We start from the raw sequence: 25634 nt of genomic DNA on the forward strand, positions 1-25634 counted from the left end.
ACTGCCAGAGACTTGGTCCATATTTAGGTTCCTAATGCCTAATAAAATCAATAACAAACAGGTGCCTAAATGACTTTAAAACTGTTGCTCTTCATTTAATATAAAACATATAGCATGCTAATTTTCAACTTACCCTGGATGAAACTCTGTCCCAAGCTTGCTTCACTATAGCTTGATCAAGTGATAATTTACCATCTTTCCGTAATGACCGAGTTACAAGTTCAATCTGTTTCCTTTTTACTTCATACTGTATTCTGAAATGTTTAAATGACTGCACAAAGAGAAAAGCACAAAGTCAAAGAAGGAAATTGTACAACATTTATGGCATACTGCCACCTATATTAGAAATTTATCCTGATAAAAAGCCTAATACTTCCCAAAGAAGAATAGCAGTAAATTCGTATGTTTAAAACCTTCCTTGAATTGCATTTTATTAAATATTTTAATACCCCCTAGAGAACCTAAGTAGGACTCCAGGAAAATATAGGTGGGACTTCCAAATTCCCCTTCAGTCAGAAAAAGTAGCAAACAGGCTAAATGCTGCTTGGGATGGACAGAGGATGCTTTTAGAGCAGCCAAGCTTCAGAAGAAAATTTAGGCTGAAATTTCTATTACAGGTTTAGACATTCACCTTTGAGAGAGGTGTTAAAAATGAACCTCTAAGCCCTGTCCTCTCCACCTGTCACCTCATCCAGCCTTCAGTCATACCTCACCATCTGAGCTATATCATGCAGGATCTGGAAAGGTTGTACAGACACATGCTCACTTCTAACTAGGACAGCCCTTCTTCACGCTGCTAGAAAAAGATCTGTGTTAGGCAAACCATCTGTGCACAGTTCTAAGTAGCAAAGCTTGAGCTGACATTATAATTCCTCCACAAATGAAGGGCAATCTAATTTGTATCCTTATTTCTTTAAACTACAGCATGTCAAATTATATATGTGCAGGCTGCATAAAATTACAGGGCACATATTACACATAACCATGGAAATAATCTCTTATCATACAAAGTTTTCCCACTTGTTTACCTGATATTTCTCCTGTAAGCTTGTCTCTGCCACTTGTGCGCGGGCTATGTCTCTTTCAAACTGCTCTGCCCACACTTTTAGGTCTCTCAGCACCAGTCTATCTTCCTTCTGTGTTTTAGCACAAATGCAAAAAAACATTGCAGCCTATTAATAGAGGTGTCAGATATAGTCAAGAAATCAACATTTCTCCAGCAAGTCAAGTTCATTAGTTGTAGTTAAAGTCAATGGAAACATCTGGGCCAAATTCTCTCATTACTTTTCTTCATGCAGTCTAACTAAAAAGCATTTTTTGGGTATGAGAGGAAAACTTAACACCTAGACATGTGTGAAAACACAAAGACTATTTGGGTCATTACAGTGTCAGAGCTATTACTTGCAGTTCTCTTCTGAAGTTAACTTAACACAAAGTCATTTAAATATATCTCAACAGATAATTTTTGTCTTCCACATATATTCAGAGTGAATTTCCAGTAAAAGGTAATCGAATTGAGACAGGAAGAGATTTCATCATCTTTTACCACTGTTTTATTAATTGGACTATTACTGCTGAAACTAAAAAGTGTAATAACAGCATGATCCACACTTATGCATTTATATTCTAAATGACTTGAGGGGAACCCTTGACATCAAGCTCTAAGTTCAGAAATGGGCAAAACGTTTTGACAGAGAAAGTTTCAGCAAGGAGAAAAAAAAAAAAAGAAAGGAAGAAAACTAATGTATTCATAGTTTCTTTTGCTTCTATGCCATTTTATGGTTTTGAAGAACAGCATATTTGTTTTCAAGTTTTGCTTTAACACTTTAGTCTATCATGGCACTAGTTCTTTGCAAGGCTGCAAAGTTCTCTTCAGGATTCAGTGATCAGGCAGTGAAAAATAGAGAAATACCAACAGGAAATCTCAGGTCTATGAGCATGTTATATGAGAAGGTTAGCAGTCTTGTAGGATACAAGCGTTTGTCTCAGATTTCTAACCAACGAACCATATGTGCTGCCTGTTAATCAGAAGCTACTCTTTGAAACCAGCAAGGCTGTATTTCTGTAAAATCAGTGACTGTCAGATCTATCACAGTCAACAAATGCAATACCATACCATCTGAGTTAATCACTTAAAATAAGTGATTAAGTTTCAAACATTACATGAGACCAGGAAAACTGGACCATGCGTTATATAAAAATGGCTAGTCACTGATTGTACTTTTAAGAAACAAAGTTCTTTTCTTTTAACAAGATCCTAATCTAGGAAGGAAGTCAATTATGGTTCTTTTCTTTGAAAGCTGCTTCTAATGTGTAAGATATAACTTTCCCTAATCATTTCAACAGCTTGGAACTGCTGGTTGCAGTCCCTTCAGTCCAGCTGAGGGCCTGCCAATAGGAAAAGAACTCGATGTATTTCTACTTACTCTCTTACAGACCCTCTACTCAAAACAGTGGCAGCTGGTTGGACAGAATTTGAACAAGAGATTGTGGAAATATCCACAGGTATTTTATCTGGTAAACCACCAGGTTTAGCAGCTGCACTGGAACAGCCGCTGCACTGGAACAGCCTAAAGTTCCCTATAGTTCTTTTCTTTTCACCAAAGGCAGGTGCCCAAGAAAAAGGAGAAGGCATATATGACACATCCCTGTTCCAGCTATCCATAATGCTTGGATTTCATTAATGCACATGGCTTCTCAAGAGGCCAAAACTCCCAGTGCTTCCAACTTGTCCAATCATTTAGATATATAGAAGGAAAATAAAAGTAATGCTATTCTGGTTTGATAGTTATAGCTGTATGTGCAGAACGACCACCAAGGATTACTTCCTTTTGAGAAGGAAAATGTATAAAGTTGTTGTTAACTTACTAAGCTATCAAGAAAAGAACTTCTGTATTAAGTGCCTTCCATTCATTAGGAATGTTAAGTTTAATAAGCCTATTGAGATCACTATTAATATTTAGCAGTCAGATCCATAAAGGTAATACTAAACTATGCATCTTAAAGGACTGATAGTCTTATAGCAATCTTAGCAATTGAAATCTTAAGTAAGATATTCCTAAAGTCAAGGAGGGAATGATTGCTTCACAATGTTTTGTATATTACTTTTAATTCACACTATAACTTCAGTTCTGTCGAACACTAAATTTTATTCCTCTGTGGCTTGTTTTATTGTTGCTGAAAATCATATCTTTAAGATAAGTCTTTACAAAGCCTCTGTGGCCACAAGAGTTCATACAGAAATTTGAGTGAAGTAGGTATTTTGCAAGATTTTCTCTTAACGTAGCTTAAAACCGTAATAATGGCCACACTTGGACTGAACAAGAACAATTCCTTCTGAAATACAGTATCATCAGGATTAAGAATACTTCTATGTTACCTGAAGATAAAGAACACAAGAACAGCACAGTGTCATTTCTCTGACATTAAGTGGAAAGATAAAGTTAAGAGGTGGCAGTAATTCTGTGATTTTTTTTGTTATTATTTAATCAGACAAATGTTGTGTGCAATATCTTGTTTGGGAAAACATGTAGATGTTTCAGCAACAGCCTAAATGAATGGTGTTAAAGACATTGTACAATCCTAAAAAAAAAAAAAAAAAAAAGTATTTTATCTATTTATTGATTTTTATGATTTCACAGCTTTCCATTTCAGTGCATCACTTGTCACATAAAAAGTTGCTTCTGTGGTCCATGGTTGATACAAAATCATTTAAGTCTCAGTTCTGATAATAGAAATAAATTATTCACTTTCTCAGACACCAAGGGACCTGCCACCATCATCCCTCAAGTTTGATGAGCTATCATTCTTAAAAAAAGACATTGACTAGTGCTTAGTGATCTGCATCCTTAACAAAAAAATATCAAAAGGATATTCTCCCAAATAGGTAAATTATTTTCTAAAGCCTGCAAATCTCAGGTAGCACACAGATCGGAACATAAGCCATCAATGGAAAGCTATCTGGGAGAATAGATAGTGCTTTTCTCAGTACAAGGATCTTTGATCTGTGATCACATTTCTTTTAATTTCTCTAAGCCATTATCACTTACTCCCTATATGCTGCCTCCAAATAGCATTTTAGATTATTACCTTATCCTGATATCAGTCTATGAATATTCACTGATTTATAGAGATGAACAATGAAACTGGAGCACTCAAAAGCCAAAGAACACGAAAGAATGTAATTAGAGAAAAGCATTTATAGGTTCCAATATAATAAGAAGGGGGTACAATTTAAATTAACATAGAAAGTTTCCAGCTGCGACCCAAAGTCAAAACATTATTTTTTTAATTGATCTGCCAAAGTTAATTTGAAAATTACATAGTAAAGAATACTTTGGTGTTTGCAGAGCTAAAAAATATACATGTGTGTTTCATAAGTAATTTAATTATGGACTGGAAAAGGAGTACCTAGTTGGGGGCTCAAATATGTAATTATAAACCTGTTCAAATTTTCAAGCAGAGGCAGGATAGAATTTTTAAACATAAGCATCTAAATCCCCCAAAATTATTATCTGTATTGTCTATGCACCCAGAAAATCAGGGCCCTTTTAAAAATGTTTAAATATGAATTCAATTAATGAGGCAATCCCTCTTAGAACCTCTGGCTTATGTGTATATGTTACTGTCAGCACTGAAACACATTCACTGACAACAGTATCACAGACGTACTGTGTAAGCATAATCTTTGCAGAATGAGCTATTAACTTCTCTCCTTAAAAGCAGACACTAAATTACTGGAAGGGCTCAGGAAGTCATTTTTACAGTTCCTGGTCAGGAAATTCCTCTTACACTGGGGAACTCTTTGGTGGTATAAAGATGTTGAATGTGACAATATTATCTTTGAATTACTTGCTCCTCATGAGAGCAGAAGAAAAGAAAGACTTTACATGACATATATTCTCAAGCAGTGTGCTTCCTCCATATTTGAATTGCCACCAAGACAAAGTAATTGGCAGAGATTTTACCACTTCTTCACTAACTCAAGAAGAGTTGGGTGCTGTGCAAGGCTAATAAGTTACAATAGGGTCCCATCTAAACTGCCCAAACTTTTGCTTGAATGGAGTGGAAACTATGGCAATAACTCAGTTATGCGTATTAATCCCCACTTCAACATATATCATTAGATACGCATAATATGAGATGAACCAGGGATCACACTTGGCTGAAAATAACCTTTTACTTAATAATAAAAAAAAAAGTAGTGTGAAATAATGGTAATTAATCGGATCTTATCAAACTATAAACACAGTTAGCTGAGTGCAGTGACAACTGTTATCTCTTCCTAATATATTCACATCTGCAGTCCTCTAGTTTCATCTCTGAATGTTAATTTCAAATAAAAAACCTCTGTTAAACTTCTGAAATTCTCTCAGTTCATACTTGAAAATTGTAAGTATCTAAACGTCCAAGATGGTTAAAAAAGTTTATCTTTAAAATTTCATTATAATTTATGTGAATAAAAATGGCAGAGCATATCATGTAATTACACATGAATGCTCTTTCCTTCAAACAGAAAATCCACATACATCACTTATACTATGATGTATATAATCTAATATCTACTCTACAAGTCTAAAGACATACAAAAATACCCATCTAAGATTAGATGAGTAGAAACATATCTATAATCTAATACTATTTTCTCATATTTATATCTACATTTAAGAAAACTATAATGAATCTTAGTGTTTTAGTTAAGTTGATTTGTTTTTCTATAATATTTCTACAGAATTATTTACAAAATTAAGCATTAGGCTGGTGTAAAATGGTAGACAGACTCGTGCTGTTCATCTACTTGATCTTTTGGAAAGATTAACATAAGGCTGGCAAGTCAATGTGTATAAAAACATCTGAAACCTGAAGACAAGATAAAATGGATGACAAGCATGAAAGGTCTATTGTGAGCTATTATTCTGCAGCATTTTACCCTTACCTTAAATTTCATAAAAGAAATGACAAAAGTTGGGATTGCTTGAAGTAGTTCCTAGCAACATGAAACAAATAGGAACAGAAGAAGAAGAAAAAAGAAAGAAGCAAACAAAATAAAACAAAGCAGGCAGAAAGTCCAGAGAGAATAACAGAAGAGCCACCTGTGTCAAAATGCATATAATGGGTTTAAAATATTAACAAGTTCATATCTTTAACATATCTAGTGAAGGAATTTTCAAACTAGATCTGATTTCTAGACTGCTAGTCACTACATTATTTATTTTATCTGGAAAAAACAGTTACTTATCTTACAGTAACCGTAGTTCTTTGAGATGTGCACATCTGTGAACTTGTGTAAGCAACACACATGATCCATGCATGAGATATTAGATCCCTCTTAACTCTGGAAATGCATGTGCAAATAGCCTGTCCCTCCAATGCCAAATAAGGGGCAAGCTTCAATCACTATTCCACTTTTTCCAGTGCAAATTCCTTACAGGTTGGACATTGAATCAGGAGGGAAGAACAACAAAAATTTGCACGGACAACACACCTCTAAGAACCACATCGGCCACTGATGGCTGGAGGAGATGAGAAAGAGGGACAGAGCAGGGAATCCTTCCTTCCTCCTCCTCAAAAACTGTCTATACACATTCCACTATCAGGCGGGTTTCTTCTGACTAAATATAGGCATCTGCAACTGAGATAGTCACTCTTTATGCTCATTTATGGCAAAAGAAAAAAAACAATCACATCACCCAATTCACCTCATTCTAAAGAAGGCATTTAATACAGATCAGATGAACTATATCCTGAAAGCGCTTAATTTTGGAAAACAAGAAATTAAGAATACCCCAGGAGTTTAGGGAATAAGAGACAAACAAAGCTTTTCTCAGGTAACCTGGATTCTACTATTCTGTGATATATTTTTCCTTATACTAGACTTCAGGTGGAAGAGGAAAAAGCTAAGAACAGCAGGATTATACCAGTCAGAAATAGGTAAACCAGGTTTGGCAAGAACATTTAAACTAAGAGAAGGATTCATCTCAGCTTTAACTCTGCCAAAATGCTACGTAACATGAATCTGCAGTAGACAATTTATTTAGGATGCCATCTTAAGAGACACATCCACCTGGAAATGTCTCTCTCTCGCTTTTAGATTCTTAGAGTCAGAATAATTCTGCCCAAATAACTAAACTAAATAACAAAAAATTACTAAGGAAAGTTTTATGATGGACATGGACACTTCAGGTCAGAAAAGCAGAAAAAGAGAAATAGAGGCTGATCTACCTTGCAGTGCTAGCTACAGTGATCTCAAATTCACTTATATGGTTTCCACAAACAGTGCCATTTTAAAACAAACGGATCTTACATGTCTGGTCTGATCTTGCATGTGTTTGTGTACCTAGAATAGAATCTGTGGACAACACCTCTTAAAACAGAACTGAATTTCCAATTACCTTCTAAGTGAATTATAAGCACACAGAAATAGTTTATATCTGATTCACTGCTAACACTGCACTGAGAAAGGGAGAAGTACTCTCTCACTTAATTTTTTTTTTTTAATCTATTTATTTAGTCAAGGTGTACATCAGAATACCCATGGGTAATAAAACAACAAGAGTAAAAACACTTATATTTTGTGGTGAAGAAAAGCAGTTGCCAAACTATGATTTCAAGTAATTACTTCTATCAGAAAATATTTCCTTTAAATTTGCAAAGTGATAAGCTTATGAATGTTTCCCAAAGTACTAAATAATTCTTCCTCCTAAAACCAGAATCTATTATTGTATTTTTCAAAAGGCATTTAAAACCCCTCTGTTGTACTCTTAGGATTTAAACTGTGATTGCATTTAAAAAAGCTTTCCATTGCAAGACAACCTTTACTGTTCATATTGTGAATACTGGGACCTGCTGTTGCGGTAGCCTTGCTTAATCTGGTGATTTAAATCATACTTTGTTTAATTCTCACCAACCCATAAAAAATTCAAAGTTTGCCCTGAAAGATGCAAAAGCACCCTGTGAAAAAACCCTACAAGTTATTTGATTATAAAACACTGGATTGTGATATTTTTTTCAATTTTCCCGTTAAATAGAAATCATTTATTGCATAAACATCAAATGCAATATTTATATTTTTTTATGCTTTGCGCTGCTGGATTTTCAGCACTAGAATCTCTCCATAAGCATCATGAATAATGTAATATTAATGAATGACACTTATTTCACAGAGGATTATCTGGATAACATATTTCATCTAGGTATCCTGCAGCCAACAGGATCAACCTAATTCCTGGCTTCTTCCTCCCCCTCCACCCCCCATGGAGAGCTTACATCTATCCAGTCCCAAATACATGAAAGCATTGTGCTGTTCTTTTCTAAGAGAATCTTTGGGAACTGATTCCAATGCATACTGACTGCTTTACGGCCAGTGACTACTTGGGGTCATGCATTGCTCACTGGCCTAGCTCCATCCAGCCTCTCCCCTATCAGTGCGATTATCACTTTTTGACCAGAGGTGTGGGAACTGGGAATTACAGCACACAGATTAGGGAGTGAGGTATGCAGTGCATATGTGAGTTATTGATTTATGCAGTATGGCATGCAGGGAACCAGAGGTTCTACCAAAATACACCTGGATTGCCTTTGGAATATCATCAAGGCATCTAAGGAGAGGAGGTGATCCTGAGCTAAGCATGTCAAATTGCAGAATTTGTATTATTCTACTGCTAATTTAATTTCAACTCTAACCTACTTTTAATCTTCTAATCTACTGGTAATTCTAGAGGGAACTTGGTATCCTCCTCTTACAGCTCATGCTATAGTCTCCAGGGGCACAGCCGGAGGCAGGTAGAGCATTTTTGTGAATGGAGAGGCTGACCGCTAGATCCTCCCATGCCACCTCTGCATAAAGCTCGCGAGAAGGTGGTGAAGCCGTGCCTCAAAGTCCAGATCCAGCGCAGGTGACAAGGTGGCCCTGGAACAGACCCAGCCAAGCCTGTTGGCAGCGGGAGCCATGTTGTGCGCCATGGCTGGGAGACAGCAGGACTGCCTCGGCCTGCCACAAGCCGCAGCAGGAGGCTTCAGCCCTCACTGCCTCTCCTGCGGTAGCCCCATCTTTTAGTCAGATGCTGTGGCATCAGCACACTTATGTTCTCACCACAATGCTGCAGCAAGGAAAACGAGTAATTGCAGTGCTGAGGCAGTGAAACTGGACAGCAAAGCTAAAGCTGCCTTAGTCACACCTAGTAAATCACACAGCCATAAAGAACTAGATTCACTCCTTTCAAAGCTCTTCCATAGCTCTGTAGGGGATCTGAAGCAACACAGATAAAAAGTGCTGCCTCTTTCACCCTTGCTGAGGCTGAGCAGATTGCCTCAGCAGTATTTCCTGCCATTTGCCATGAAGGAAGCGAATGATCAGGATTAGGAAGTGAATCACGATCCCTTGGCATCCCTGAGTACAACCATTCTAATGCAAAGCCAATGGGCTAAAACATGCATAAAGCAAACAAATAAGAAAAAGCCACAACTGAAAGCAGCCCTATAGAGGGAATAATCAAACATTACTGTGCAACAGAAAGAAATCTGTCAAGACCATAACTGCCTCCCAGGCCTAAAAGCCCAAAGGTTAGGCCTAAGCAATCTCTTAGACTACCCTTGCTCTTATCCAGAAACACAGTGTGATAGAAACAGAAGTGACTCATTGCTTCAGGTAACACATATTGCAATCTCATTGCTGTTGTGCTTGAAAAAACTCTTAGAGCACTTCAGGATCCACTGGTTTGCTACCACTTGCCATAACTGTTTCTGTTCCTTTTGGCTCCTGCTGCTGAAAATGAGAAGATCTCTGCAGGATGACCATTTTCTCCATCCACCAGTACACATTTGCAACACTGCTTCCTTTATACTCAGCTGATCTTCCCCAGTTTTCTAGCTCTACTTGCTTTTCATTTGAAATGATCTTCAGAAGGAAATATGATAAACTATAAGAGAGCTATAAAAAAATATTTATAACTCCTCCCTCATGATAAGCTGATTAGAGAAACTTACATCATTCTCCTGCACATCAGCCACTGTATGATGAGGATCGGGATAGTACTTCAAAAACTGGGCTACATAGGTCATGATAGACTTTTCATCTGGCTTGTCAACATCCACATCTAGACAAGTACAGAAAACACAGGAAATTAATTTAGAGGTGAATGGCATAAAAATGTTACCTAACTGTCCAAACAAATCAAACACTCTAATTTAAAGTAACTTATGCAAACAGTCTAAACTTTGTTCAACTGTGCTTTAGGTACCTTCTGGATCAAGAAGCTTTGGGATTCCTAGTTCTACTTCCGCGAGGGTGAAAGCTTCTTCCAGGTTTTCCCTATTTGATCTTCCTTTCACTTTCTCCATGTCCACTAAATCTGGACGGATAGCATGAATAACGGAATGAAATGCAATACCACTCCTCCAACTTTGTCCAAAATCTTTGATTTCAATTCCAACTTGCCTAAAAATATTAAAGAAAAAAAGTGACTCACAAGGACATCAGGACTAGGTCAAATAAGAGAGGAGATGGGATGCTCCACCCAGAGGCTATACATCATTTGACCTAAACTACCTGTTGTACCTGCAGTGCTAATCAGATCAACTACAGTTCCACCCATCCACTGCACTAATTCACCTCTGCATACAAAGATCCAAGATTTTTGTGCCATGTACATACATTTGCCTCCAGTGAGCTTGCTAGTGGTGATAAGCCACTGGTATTTTGAACAAATGAACTGCACCACAGTTCTTGTACAATACATACCGAGCATGCAGATATATACATTTCAATTCACTGTTCATTCCCTCATTACAGAATACTTTATATCTCCCCCCATTATAATGGCTGCAGTCCAGTTAAGTACATCAGTGTTGTACAGGAAGAAGAAAAAAAAAAAAAGGAAAAAAGAAAAACCAGAAACTGACTGCAGTAATCTGTTTTCTTTTAAAATGAAAGCATGAACTCCAATATCACTGCTGTTCAGGCCAAAGCGTAACTTAAATAAATTTCTTAAAATTCCTATCTAAAGCATGTGTGATACTATAACTTCATATACCCAGAACGTTTATACTGTTACTAAAAAAAAAAACAGAAATGATGAAGAAATAGCAATATACCAAAGTGAAAGTAATCAGAACTGAATCACATATCTGATTACTTCAAAAAAAATATTTTTTTTTGAAAGGTATGATTTTTCTTCTTTTTCATTATTTATTTATTTATTACTTAGTCTGAGCCTGTAAACTTCCTCTGAGGACACACTTAGACACTGAAGTAGTCTTACCATTTGGAGGTTCACAGCAACAGTAACTCTTAATGTAGATTTCACCCGAAACACACTCTAATCTTTGAAAAACCTTTACTGACTTTGATGGGCACTTGGCCAGCCCTTACACATTCCAGTATAAACAAGGGCTAGGCAAAATGTACCATCACTTCTCTACACTTCTTACAACACTTTTCATCCTTCTTCCCCATAATGTGGGCAATTTAATTTATGGACCTCTCTTTGTTCGTATTTTGTATGTTTACATCTGTTTGAAAATTGCAGCTGCCCACTTTCAGTTTTTAGCAGCCTGTCTCTTACCAACAAGAGTGCTGTAAGAAGAATGCCAAATTAGACTGAACTGCCCTACAAATGACTGTATTCTACCTATTTATTGAAGAACTGGAGAAAAATCTATGTCTTTATGGTTATATTTAATTTTTCTGAGGCACTATTCTAGAACTGGCTAGTCCCCCTCTACATTACTGAACCTGATTGGTATCTTCAAACAATAGTGGTTACTTAATTTGAACAAATAAATCCATTTTATTCTTTTATGCCTTTGATTTTTATTTTCTTATTGTGGAAGTAATCAAATTACTATTGTTTCTTTGATCCAATTTATGGATTTTTTCCTTTTTGTAAGCAGAACAAACTTGCGATAATTGTACCAAATAAAGGAAAGCATTCTGAAGATAGCAAAAGATCACAAGACTAAACCTCTGAAATAATTCATTTTAAAAAGAATGAAAATTCAGTAATATGTTACTTGTATCACAAAATTGCAGTAAGATAGTCATGATTTTTAATCACCTGTATTTCAAGAGCAAGTACCAGAATTTACTGTTCCTGCAAGCTCTGTCACTGAGAAGTGCTATTTCAGTGTGGGACTTACATTGTCACATCAAGTGTTTTGGCAACAGGACTAACACATTGTCATTCAGACAACATCTAATTCCCCTTTTCTGTTCCTCATTCTGTCAAAGATAATCCCATTCATTATTCAGAGACTCTAAAATGTAATTGCTTGTAAAATTAATGCAAATTATTATTTACTATCATTTGTTGTACACTGGTAACACTTAGCAGCCCCAGCCATCAAAAAAATATCATCACAGGGAGGCGCTATATAAACACAGAGCAAAAGGACAGTCCCTGACTGAGATGGTTCACAATCTGAAGAAATTTACATTTAAGATACAAATTCAGTTAATTTGTGGGTTACTTACTTTGCTGCTGTGTACTGTATCCATTTTAACAAAGCCTTCCTGGCGCTTCCCTGGACCTTGGTTACCACCTTCCGTTTGCTTGGAGGACTCGCAGTTTCTGAACTGACAACACTCTCCACAGAAGAAGCACTGCCAGACAATGACTGTAGCTGTGGAAGGTTGCTTGTCAGCTCTTCAATCTGCATTAAAAAAAATAAATTACTGGACTGACTGTAGATAATACTCTTAATCCTCATTACTTTCTTTTAAAATATAGTAATAGGACTGAAACTAAAGTTGGACAGGGCAGTCTTTTTTCTTAAACTGTATGTAAAAGTACCCTCAAAAATTCTAATTTATGGGCCCAGACGATGGTCTTAATTTCGGATGTACAGAACACCTAGCAATCATTGACTTTCCTGACACCTTACAGCTTGAATAGCATGCAAGTGTGCCATGTTACTGACCATGACAAATTATAATTGAAACAGGAGATGATGGTTTACATCTACCTTGAATTCAAATTATAAAACAATCTACTGATTTCAGAGGTGACTCTTTCAACTTAAAGAATCTGAACCAAAATAACACTTCAAACCATCTTTTCCAGATACTTAACCAATAGTCACCAAGAGTGAGCATCATCTGGTTATGACCAGCTTCATTCTTTTCCCAGCCCTTTCTTAAAATAATGGAAGCGATCCTGATGATCTCATATGGATAGTTCTTTATTTACCATTGTATTGTTTTGGCACAAATTCAAATGCAGCTCTTCCTACAAGTGCCTTTTTGATGGAATAGTGAATGCAGCACAGACAAAGTGCATTAAGTATTGCTTGGAGAGGGTACATGACAATTATTTGCACCATGCCTTTCATCAAATGAAAATCATTAACTTGACTCCTTCAAGAACATTACAGAATCACAGAATCGCTGAGGTTGGAAGGGACCTCTGGAGATCATCTAGTCCAACCCCCCTGCTCAAGCACAGGAGCACATTGCACAGGATTGCATCCAGGCGCGTTTTGAATATCTCCAGAGAAGGAGACTCCACCACCTCTCGGGGCAACCTGTTCCAGCGCTCTGTCACCCTCACAGTGAAAAAGTTTTTCCTCATGTTCACATGGAAGCGTCTGTGTTTCAGTTTGTGCCCGTTGCCTCGCGTCCTGTCGCTCGGCACCACTGAAAAGAGTCTGGTCCCATCCTCTTGACATCTTCCCTTAAGATACTTGTACACATTGATAAGATCTCCTCTCAGCCTTCTCTTCTCCAGGCTAAACAGGCCCAGCTCTCTCAACCTTTCCTCATAAGAGAGATGCTCCAGTCCCCTAATCATCTTTGTAGCCCTTTGCTGGACTTGCTCCAGTAGTGCCACATCCCTCTTGTACTGGGGAGCCCAGAACTGGACACAATACTCTAGATGTGGCCTCACCAGGGCTGAGTAGAGGGGGAGGATCACCTCCCTCGACCTGCTGGCAACACTCTTCCTGATGCACCCCAGGATACCATTGGCCTTCTTGGCCACAAGGGCACATTGCTGCCTCATGCTTAACCTGGGGTCTGCCAGCACTCCCAGGTCCTTCTCCGCAGAGCTGCTTTCCAGCAGGTCAACCCCCAGGCTGTACTGGTGCAGGGGGTTATTCCTCCCCAGGTGCAGGACTCTGCACTTGCCTTTGTTGAACTTCATGAGGTTCCTCTCCGCCCACCTCTCCAGCCTGGCCAGGTCTCTCTGAATGGCAGCACAGCCCTCTGGGGTATCGGCCACTCCTCCCAGTTTTGTATCATCAGCAAACTTGCTGAGGGTGCACTCTGTGCCTTCATCCAGGTCATTGATGAAGAAGTTGAACAAGACTGGACCCAGGACTGACCCCTGGGGGACACCGCTAGCTACAGGCCTCCAACTAGACTCTGTGCCACTGATCACAACCCTCTGAGCTCTGCCATTCAGCCAGTTCTCAGTCCACCTCACTGTCCTCTCATCTAACCCACACTTCCTGAGCTTGTCTATGAGGATGCTATGGGAGACAGTCTCGAAAGCCTTGCTGAAGTCTAGGTAGACAACATCCACTGCTCTCCCCTCATCTACCCAGCCAGTCATCCCATCATAGAAGGTTATCAGATTGGTTAGGCATGATTTCCCCTTGGTGAAGCCATGCTGACTACTCCTGATCACCTTCTTTTCCTCCACATGCTTGGAGATGGCCTCCAGGATGAGCTGCTCCATCACCTTTCCAGGGATGCAGGTGAGGCTGACTGGCCTGTAGTTCCCTGGGTCCTCCTTCAATGTTCATAATGAACATTAAGTTCATTAGCAATTTGGCTTTAATAAGATAAAGGTATATCCAGAGGACATTGCAAGATTGGTCTATTCTGTCTACTTAAAACCTAAAGATTTATAGCACATCACTGAATGAGTCTCCCACAGTGAGAAACACAGTTCTCCTGTATCTCTGCTTTCATTTGTGTTAAAATGAGATATCTGTTTGTGACAACTAAAGAAAACCTCAAAAAATGGCCCAAGTAAAACCGATGCAGAAAATTAGAGTCTCAATAACTTTGAGAAGTATGATCTTCCCCCATCATTTCAATGAGATACAAATTAAATAAAAATGTAAATGTCATTCTGGATAACTTTGCAAGAGGGAGATCTGAATCACTGTGATGTTACACTGGTTGGTGCTTAGGAGAACAGCACCCCTTAGACATAAGGAAGCCACACCATGAGGGAGCCAAAGCGCTCTATCAAGGAGAGCAACAAAAACAGTTGTTTTTTGCAACCGTCGAGCAGTGACTCATTTTGCTAACTCATATGGACAGGATTTAGAAAAACATTTCTTCCTCCCACCCAACTTCAAAGAACGCAAATAATTTATGATTCAATCCCCTCTCCATTTACATCATTTACAGCTGAATTTTGTCCATGCAAATACCTGCACCTCCCAGTGAAATCAGCATGTTTACACCTACTGCCTGAACATAATTCCTGTCTGGCATCAACTGCACTGCAGTCAGACATAGAGCACAATCACCATCAATGTTGCTAAAGGTACCACTTATTGCAAGAATCCACAATTCTTTTCCTTTGTTGTTCTGTTGTATTATTCAGAAACAAAAGTGGGAGAATATATCCCAACAATAAAGGAACACCATTCTAGGACCAGGCCAATCCATTCCAAAGACTTTAACTTTACCCAGTGTGAAAAACCACTATTGTCAACTGTTGCTTTATTCAGGATCAGATCCTCAGTTAGTTACAAAGACACTTAGCTGTCGTGAAGGATTGGAATGACATCAGCTCATACAAAGTGATGATCTGACATTATTTGAACAAACTAGATTGAATTTAAAAAAAAAAAGTTGTACCTGAAAATATAAAATTATGGTCCACACCAAGCCAAGCACGATAGAAGGCCTACCATCAGCAATATCAGTTGAGTTAATGTTAACAAGCTTAATCTATTTAGGAAAGAAAGCATGTGTTACTATCACACACATAAGGAATGATAACAGTTATGAAATGGATTTCAAATTGGTTTTTATATTTTTAATGCATTTTTGCAACCAAATAGCAAATCTTGATACAAAAATACTGTTGAATGATGGAATTTCATTTTTTTGTCCAAGTACAGCTATAGGTAATAAAATTGTAGAAATAATATTTAATTTCAGGTAGAAAAAACACGGCAAATTACATAAAACCATTGTACAAACCGGAGATCCTCTGTATACGGACTAGCATGAAAAGCAAAGGGGAGAAGATGATACACACAATAACTTGAAAATGAAAAATGCATTAATTTAATTTTAGACTGTAAAGAAAGGACATTTTAACAACAGCTTACAACAGAATTAACAACTAAAGCAAATTAAATATTCCATAACAGACACACATCATAAATTATGCAACTTGTTCTTGCTATAGTTCTAATAGACATGGAATGCAAAGAGAAGAGTTCAAGAATAGATGAGAAATAGAAAAAGGAAAAGCAAGAAATAAAGATAAGAAAAAAAAAGGCCACAGTTATCCAGTAGAGAGCCTTTTATTGGAAAGGATTTTACCACCACCAATTAAGACTTCCCAGTGAAACAAACATGATGGTAATTCTTTAATTCTTAGAAATAGGTAAAGAATATGAAAAACTGAGCTGTCCATGGTCACGTGCAGTTATTCAACAGAAAGAGATTCCATGAATCCAAATTCCCAAAAGCTAATCTATAGTCTGAATGAGGTATTACCCTAAAATAAGCTCATATGAGAAAAGGCAGTAAAGGAGGAGATAAATAAGAATATGTCATAAAAAAAATTAACAGACAAAAATGCTCAAGGAAATAGAAAAGAACAGGGAGTATCAGAACATTAGGAAATATAGTGGTCCTAATTCCCTCAGCAAAGCTAAGGGAGTCTGCCACCAACTGTGACATAGATGTGAAGGGCTGTTAAAGTGCTCATGCACTGCAAGTTTGCTCATGGAAAAAAAGATGATGGAAATGCCTTGGCGAATAGGTGAAAGAAAAGCACAAGACTGACTTTAAGTGACCTGGTTTCTCTCCACAAAACAGAAAGACTGCAGTCCTCTGAATCAGCAGCTGGAAACCCACCAGATAATGTCAAGAATGAACAAAAAAAGCCCTGCTGTGCAGGGATGCAAAGCTAACTCTTTACGGAATTAAAACTCCACAGACTGCTTGGGAAGAGCTAGAGAAGAAATCCCCACTGATTATACTTCCGATTGCCTTCATCAAGAAAACTGAGAATACTCTGGGAAAATTGACGTCTTGCTTCTCTCTATCCGTCAATGAGGAGAATTTACTATTACCTAGCTAAAGAAAAATATATTGAGATCATCATTCTCCCAGCTGGCTCAATTCCAACAAAAGCTTTTCTTTTTCTAGAAAGCAAGGGGTTTTTTTACAGGTATTACAGATGAAAAGATTCATGGGGTCTCAGCTAAAGCTTTTGATTAGGTCACTCTTCATGGAGACATAACCTATCTAGTCTAGTTATTGTGTTATCTCTGTCTTATATTCTATTGAAATTGATTGAAGAACTACAAAATAAACTTTTCAGAACCATAAAAAAACAGCTTGGTCCAGAATGATATCTGCCAAATGCCAACCGTATTTTTGTAGCATAATGAGAATATTTGCAGAAATGCAAATATTGGTTGGGTAGTGAAAATAGGAAATTACTTTAACCTGTAATAATCATTACTTACGGGAGATTCCATGGGGGGGGAGAGGGGCCATTGGTGGTCCAATCACTGTAACTGTGAGAACCATATACACATTTTGGGGTCTTCCTCAGATCATTCCTCTTTGCAACAGACATATCCTGTGCTTCTTGTATACAAAGGTCCCTCTTTTCCACTCTTTCTTTTCATCCTCCCCCTCCAGGGGTGGGCAGCAGCCTCGGGGAGGAGACCCTCCCGACCCCTCTCCAGTCCTGCAGGCAGCAAGGGCAGCCAGCCACCTCCTTTCATTGGCCTCCGAGTGCCCACCAGCAACTGTGTTCAGTTCTTGGAGAGGCACCTTGTTGCCTGAACAGCATCCCCACCTCCTCAGGGATAGAAAGGCTGACAGACTGGACAGACACGTCCTCTGGGCTGGATTCAGCCTACAGGCCACCAGGTACAGCTCATCACTCTACCTGGCACAATGCATATTTCCAATTGCCTTTACTAGGGAATATTGCATACTGATGGATACACAGTACATACAAAAATAACTTAAGAAAAGTCCAGAAAAAAGTGTCTTGGATATCACAAGCAAAACCACAGTGCTCCATTGCTGGCAATATATCTTCAGCAGGGAAAATTACTAAGCTGCACTGCTACTAATTCTGGGATCTGAGCTGGATCATTCAAAGATCTGGTCACCCACTACACTGGGCCACGTAGACTAGGAAAGCACGGCTTTTTGCTCCTCACCCTAGTCTTGTCTTAGACTATACAGGCCTTACCAGGAAAGCACCTCTCATTTTGAGTCTTCCACTCTCAGGCTGCATATAACACAGTTTGTATTAACAAACTGTACTACATTAACTAGTAAAATTATGGGCTCAGGCAAAAATTTGATTTGGGAATATATTTGTTTTTGCTTTGGTTATATATTTTTGAACATAACTAAGCCAGAAAAAAGAGTTCTCTTATGACAGATTTATTTCTACAGGAAACTGATGATCCCATGTAACTGAAAAGCAATTAGGTCAAGAGGCCATAGGGTCAGAGAGAGGCAAAGCACGCCAAAATTCAATGACTCCTGGTGCTATGGCATTGTGGAGAAATAAAATACATCAGGTGTTGCGTCTGTATTTAAAAAAAACTTAATATACATAATAAAAAGGACAAAATACCTGTAATCTAATTGAAAAAATGTAAATGTAAGTCAGTATAATACAGAGAGAAAAGTCGGAAATAAAGGTAGAAGTATATTGCTCTTATTTGGCATTCATATCTGGAACATTTTGAGGGTTTCATTTTTTTGTCTTTTTTTAATTTTCTAAGATGCTTTCTTACCTTTCTAAAATGGCAACAGTGCTGATTTTTTTTCCAGAATCAATCCAGGAATTAGTCTGAAGTCCTGACAAGCTAATAAGGGTCACGCTGTTCTAAATTCTTATGTCTGTACTTCCAGGGTACTGTGAGTATGACCACTAATGAAGTCCATAAATCTATTCTTTTAACTATAAATTAATGCCTCTACTCATGATCATCATTCTTAACTTTGCTGAAAACAGTAACAGGGAAGATGAAGAGCTGAAGAGCACAGAAAAAAAGGAAGATGATCATCCAAGGCGATTCTCAAAAAAAGAACTCATAAGAAGAAAAGTTTTATCCTATACACTGCTACATACTAGCTTTGGATCTTGACACTGTTGTTTTACATGTTTACAGCAGTTTTTAGGCATTGTGTAGAAACTGAGACTGCAGACATAGCATAGGACAATTAGAGCCAGTAGGTGGATACAAATCATAAATTTAAGGAGGAAAGAAAAAAAAATATAGGCAAAAAGGAAAAGCCAGGACTAAGTGCTACCAAACCTACCCGCCTTCCTTCTAGGAACTTAAGAGCTGTGCCAATGTTGGCAACCCAGTGAATTCTCTTCAGTTGACGTCCCTGTTCACAAGGCTTAAAGAGAAAGAACAGTGCAAGCTCCAATGAGATTTATGTAAATTTGCTGAAAAAAATGAAGTTCCAGATTGTTATAAGTGCATATGTACATATGATAATCTGATTTACATGTACAAATATTCCTTGGAAAAATCAAATAGGATTTGTGCATATGCCAACATGGAGGACTGATATATATATGGGAAGTAAATGTCATAGTTCTATTATCAACAACTATAGTTGCCTTAATAATCTCAGGACTCAAGCTGATAAGTATCTACTATTTATTTTTATTTTTCCTGAATGTATACATGCCAGAATGTATTCACTTCCTGAATGTTTACAATGTTTGTTGAAGTTTTAAATATCTCTAAATAACTAATTACAATCCTCATCATATCAGAGATTTGTTTCGCCTATGTAACAAACCACTTTTATTTTTTTAATGGATTTGAGACACAGTAACATGCTCTCAGTAAAATATTTTTGCCTGAAAAGGAGAAATCAAGGTGGTTGTTATTTTTAAAATTTAATGTGCAATAAAGACATTTTTCCTAGGGGATTTTTAATCAATTCTCTCTAATATCTCACTGGTGATAAAAAAAACCAACCAAACAAACAACCCCCCCCCCAGAAAACTATCACAAATCACAGCTGAAAAATAAATTTTCCTGAACTCATGTAGGTTAAAAAAAAGACAGAATTCCTTTAATTAAATCAAGAATATATCCTAGTCTTCTAACATTTTAAAGTGGAATTTCAAATTACCCACTGAATCTTATATTTTAACGAAAATATACAACTACTTACTACATTTTAAATTCCTATTCATAAAGTTGCAAACAGACATAGCAAAGGTTTGCTAGAGTCTGAAATTCCTTTTGCAATTGCTACAGAATATCATATTCTGCTATATCATATTCTTTAAATTAACCAGGCCGCATTCTAGTTCTGTGATGTCTCTTATCTTCCATTAACTAACGTAGGCAGGATACAATCCAGTGAATTTCAGTATTACTGGTAACTGCATTAAAATTCTTTTCCTGTTTTACTGCCTGTGCTTTACCACAAGAGGGAGACTGACTTTCTTAGATGAACAGAAACAGAGAAATTGGTACATCTCAACAGGGCAGAAACACACTTGAAAGCATAGCTTCTTCCACTTGCACTACAATCACTCTCACAATCTGAATTGCTATTTAATTTTGGGTATCATCTGGAATCAAAACAGAGATTTCATATGAAAAAGGGGTAAAAGTGTGACGCTTGCAAATTACCTGAATTTGAGGAAACAGGTAACTTCTGCACCCAACAGCCAGCAGGAGGAGGGACAGCGGCTCTGCTCTTGCAGATGCTGCTACCTGTTCTGTGCGCTGGCTTGGAAAAGTGAGAGTCCTGGGCCTAAAACCCGTTCATTTCCCTCCCACATCACACACTGCAATAGCCTGGCTCCCAAGAGGCTGCCTGTTTGCCATGTATGTCATGGCTTCTTTACACAGTGTGGCTGGGAAAAGTCATTTGGTATCAGCTAACGTTCTTTACCGCAGCAGAGCAGCCCTCAGGGCAAATGCATATTAGACCCCAATGAAATTTTAGGGGCTTACCACTTTCTCAGAGAGAAAGAGGTAAATTAAACATGAAAGGTTTTCATTATTTCTTTAAGATGCACCTAAGTAGCTTGGGTTTTTGACCTTGTCTGTGCACAGTACTAACACCCAGATGAATTACAAAGACAATACAATAAGCAACTTTTATAAACTAGTAAGACCAAATTAATAAAAAAAATGCACAAAGAATATCAGTTTCTAATAATCTTTTTATATTGTAACCAGATAGCCCTCTCTGTGAATAATGTAGCAGTCAAGTTTTTAATGGTATTCAATTATAGAAACATATCAGAAAGTCATATCTTAGAGAAGTTCTGCAAATATGATATATTCAGAAAGAAGAAAGTTCTTACCAGTTTCTGCCCCGAAAGGACTTCCAAAAGGGAGATTAGCATTACACCATCTTTGATATCTTCAAACAGATCATTGACCAACATGGGAGGATTGCGCTGAAAAGTGAGAAGACTTCAGATATAATGGCTCACCAGCATTACATCTTTCCTTCCTTCCAAACAGATAAACATAGAGTTTTGGCCCCCTTTGCTACGTTTTATAATGTTTGATACCATTGTATCATTTAAACATTGTTTTGCCACCATGCTAATTATTGAACATCTCTTGCACACCAGATGCTTTCTGCCACTAATGATACAATGGAAAAACCTCCCTAAAAGTAGTGAAGAAACAGACCAACATTTGCCCGAGTCTACAAAATACACACAACTTATGGATGCAGCATTACAGTCACATTTCAATTTATCAGGATATTTTGCCTAGTGTTAAAAATGGCATTGCAATTTCACTCTCACAGTCTGAAAAATGAACTGTATGAAGGAAAAATGCTTTAAGCAGTAGTGTGGCTTTCTGAGCAACAATGCAACTTTCTCACAGCTGACAGTTGCTTTACTAAATTGCCAGATTTTCTCTCCTCTTTTTCCTCCAGGCCTTGCAGTTTCCAGTGCTAACCAGTATATCAGTTTCTACTTAAGACAAATTGCTTAACATAGGTTTTAACATTCACAAACATAACAATGATAATACTGAAAAAATAATGTAAACGGATGATGTTTTAGGAATTTTGAATAACCAGGTCCCATCATTAAACTCTGTCTTCTTAAATGTGCGCCAGTTTATTGAATTATGGCTATCAGTACTTTAATGATCACAAACATTTCTCTTAGCAAAAGAAAGCTGAGAGTGAAATTTGGTCCAGCTGAATTGAGTGGGGGAAAAAAAAAAAACCCAAAACAACAACCCTGCAGCTTCCATGAGCTTGTAAGCATTCAAATATCTGCTAATTCACATACTGCTAATGTTCATACCTGCTTATTGACTAAAATGACCATCTTTGCTGCTCTTGAAAAGGTAAAAGTGCTATAACAAAGCAGGATAAAGGAAAGCTCCCATAAGGTTTCTAGCTTCCAAAATCAAAATATTCTGCCTTCATTGCTCAGTTAGGATTAACTAATATTTCAATAAAAAATAACTTTGATATAACATGACAAAATAACTCCTTGCCTGAAAGACGACTTTGTCTGAGGTTTGACATGCTCTGATAGTCACGGTAAGAAAACAGTACATTTTCTTGTGTTTATATAATATATCAATATTACAACTAATTACTAGGGTATATTTAATCATAGTTCTTTTTACATTCCTAGCACTGCAATACATAATGGATTGTGTTCATCCACAGCATAATACCAAAGAAATCAACAGAGCAACCAGGTCACTGCCGATTAATTTGCCCCAGTCTTGCATTACAGGCAGTTGACATAAATACAATTAATTTTTCTCTCCTTCTGTGTTATCATTTCCCGTTTGAAGTTTGCAAAAACTTTGTTTTAATCAGTATTTATTGCATGATAAATTAGCAAAGAATTATTTGCTAAAAGACATGATGATTATAGCAGCTGCCATCCTATTCCAACTGCAGCTGAAGGCCTGGCAAATCTCACCTCCTATCTAGATGCGCCAGCAGTGAGGTTAGTCTCTTGAAGCTCACTCTGCAGTAATGAAGAGACATTCTTACTGGAGACAATTTAGGATACATTTAGACAGGAGGGTGAGATTTATGGCCACTCTTATATAACCCTGGTCTCCAGAACACCCCTATGCAACCCCTTATCATTTTGGGCACAGCTCACTTCCAGCCTTGGTATCCTTACTCTTAAATCAGGATCCAGGCCAGAACATAAGACATTTGGCATCCATATGCAAACCAAGTCTGGGAAGCACCTCTGGTTCCCACAGTGTACGGCTTCACACAAGACATCCAACCTCTGATCATCCTCGTCAAACTCTTGCTCTGAACCATCCTTCACCTGTTGCTCTTCGCTGACAGTAGTTACTGAAAGTTGGAGACTTGCATCCTAACCTCTTACTCATGTAAGGCAGCGAAAATAACTCCTGAAGACATCATGCAAGTAAATTAACTCCTGCAGTAGTATCCTTTCTACACAAACCAAATGTTGAACGTATAACTTGCATAACAGAAAATTAGGGGAAGTATGAAAAAGTATTGGAAAAGATGAGAAGCAGCAAAGAAACCACAAAATCACTTACATCAAAGTTAATAAGACTGACTGCTGAGAAGTGAGAAAACCACAGTGATTCTCCATAAATCAGCAGACTCAAATTTACTATCTGTTGCTGCAAGGTATGTGTAGTTAGTTACAATTACTGCTAGTGTTTAGCAGAACACACTATGTGCCTTAATGCCAATAAAACAGGGAACAGAAAGCAGACACAACAGTCTTGCCACTAGGCCTCCTATATAAGAATCCTCTAATATTGAAAAACAGTTAATTTTTCAGACTGCTTCATCAGCCAAAGTGATTTTGCACAACACACATGTAATGTATTTCACTACCCTGAAGATGTTAACACGTAATTTCAAGGAGATAAGCACCTCATTGTGTTTCATAAATCACTTTTTTCCTACTCTGGGCATATAGCATAGATCTTCCCATGAGTTACCCTATTGTTATGACTCTAGTTTTTCTCAGAAGTATGGAATGAGTCATCTTTTTAAAAGGCAGTCAGTGTAGATTCTTCTTTTACATAAATATCCCACAGATATCAGCCTTATTTCCCACGCCAATACATATGCATGTATATACACTTCCTGAGACTAAGAAGTTCATATCCATCTATTCACTGTATATGAACCATTACACAGAATGATTTATACTACACGCTAGTTCTTCCAGGCAGACCCTCTACTGAGAATAACACAGACCAAGTCTTCTGCTGGAATAGATAAATAAATACTCCTTAGCTGCATATGCAATGTTAAGGTAAAAGAAATGAGAAAGCAAACATATACACTGCTTACTTATTAGCTTCCAGGAAAGAAAGGTTTTCTAAAAACAAAAACAAAAACAAACAAACAAACAACCCCACACACCACACAGTTATAATCTATTGAATATTTTTTATTCTAGAGAATAAACAGGACTTAGCACCTATTCATCCAGTAGCCATAGTGCACTGCCAAAATACCAACTACAAATCAGTAAAATGTGGAAGTGAAAACCAACTTAGAATTCTGTAATCTTGAAAATATTGAATCTACTCCAGATTTTGGCTTTGTGTTTATAACTATATAGCTCTAGTTGATGCAATCAACTCTAATGACCCTAACACACTATATTTTGAATGTTGGAAAGCCTGTGCAAAGAATTAATGAAGCCATTTTTAAACTAGGAAAAAAGAACATTTAAAAGGCATCTGAAGTAATCTTTTAAAATACTATAACATTAAAAGGAAAGCTGTCATGTATTAGGTGCTTGAACAAAAATTATTTGAGAAAACAGATTATACTCTGATAAGCAAGCAAACATTAAATCTACAACTTGCCAGGTCTCCACTAAGATTTCAAATGCCTTAGTGTTTTGTTTCAGGTTTTGATTTTAATTTATCCATTCCAATAGCCCTTAGCTGCTCTTCTCCAAGAGAGCAAAATAATACTAATGACATTCTATATACTTTATTGAATGCAGTCTATCAACACTCATTTATATTTGCACTATATGCAATCTCACAGTGGTTAGTTTATAGTGACTATGACATTTAGGAACAGTCATATCATAAGAAGAGAGGCATACTCCGTACAAGCAAATTCATGAGCTCTGTAGGAGGAATCTGAATTAATTGGGAATGAATTTTAAAGGTTAATGAACCAGATTTTCCCATATTAAATATTTATTTAAATAGCTGCATTTAGACTTGATCACAAATGTGAATTAATGAGGAAATGTTCTGCTTAAACTTGTTGCTCTGTCAGACTGATCTCATTGCTGCAGTGTTCAGGAAATATCCTAAACAATTTAAAGAACTTCATATCAGTACATATGAAAAGTATTCAACTAATAAGCCTCAAAAAAAAAAGATTTAAAATATACCCACAATCTACAATTTATAATACACCTCCTTCCCTGACACAGGAAATTAATGATAGGAAATTT

The 25634-nt window shown here is 37.3% G+C and overlaps 1 protein-coding gene across 1 annotated transcript in view; it reads right to left on the minus strand.

Annotated features, from left to right (window-relative positions):
* LOC112975546 (nesprin-1-like) overlaps positions 1–25634 on the minus strand; it is a gene marked incomplete at its 3' end in the record, with an annotated part of 94877 nt that overhangs the window by 10703 nt on the left and 58540 nt on the right. The window contains exons 4-11 of the mRNA XM_026085788.1: positions 21519–21614; positions 19493–19576; positions 15812–15904; positions 12470–12648; positions 10239–10435; positions 9985–10094; positions 1029–1136; positions 134–271 (exon numbers count right to left, since the gene is read on the minus strand). Of these exons, the coding sequence (XP_025941573.1) occupies positions 134–271; positions 1029–1136; positions 9985–10094; positions 10239–10435; positions 12470–12648; positions 15812–15904; positions 19493–19576; positions 21519–21614 (1005 nt within the window). The remainder of the gene's footprint in view (positions 1–133; positions 272–1028; positions 1137–9984; positions 10095–10238; positions 10436–12469; positions 12649–15811; positions 15905–19492; positions 19577–21518; positions 21615–25634) is intronic.

The sequence above is a fragment of the Apteryx rowi genome, unplaced genomic scaffold, assembly GCF_003343035.1.
Source record: "Apteryx rowi isolate R43461 unplaced genomic scaffold, aptRow1 scaffold_674, whole genome shotgun sequence".
NCBI lineage: Eukaryota > Metazoa > Chordata > Aves > Apterygiformes > Apterygidae > Apteryx > Apteryx rowi.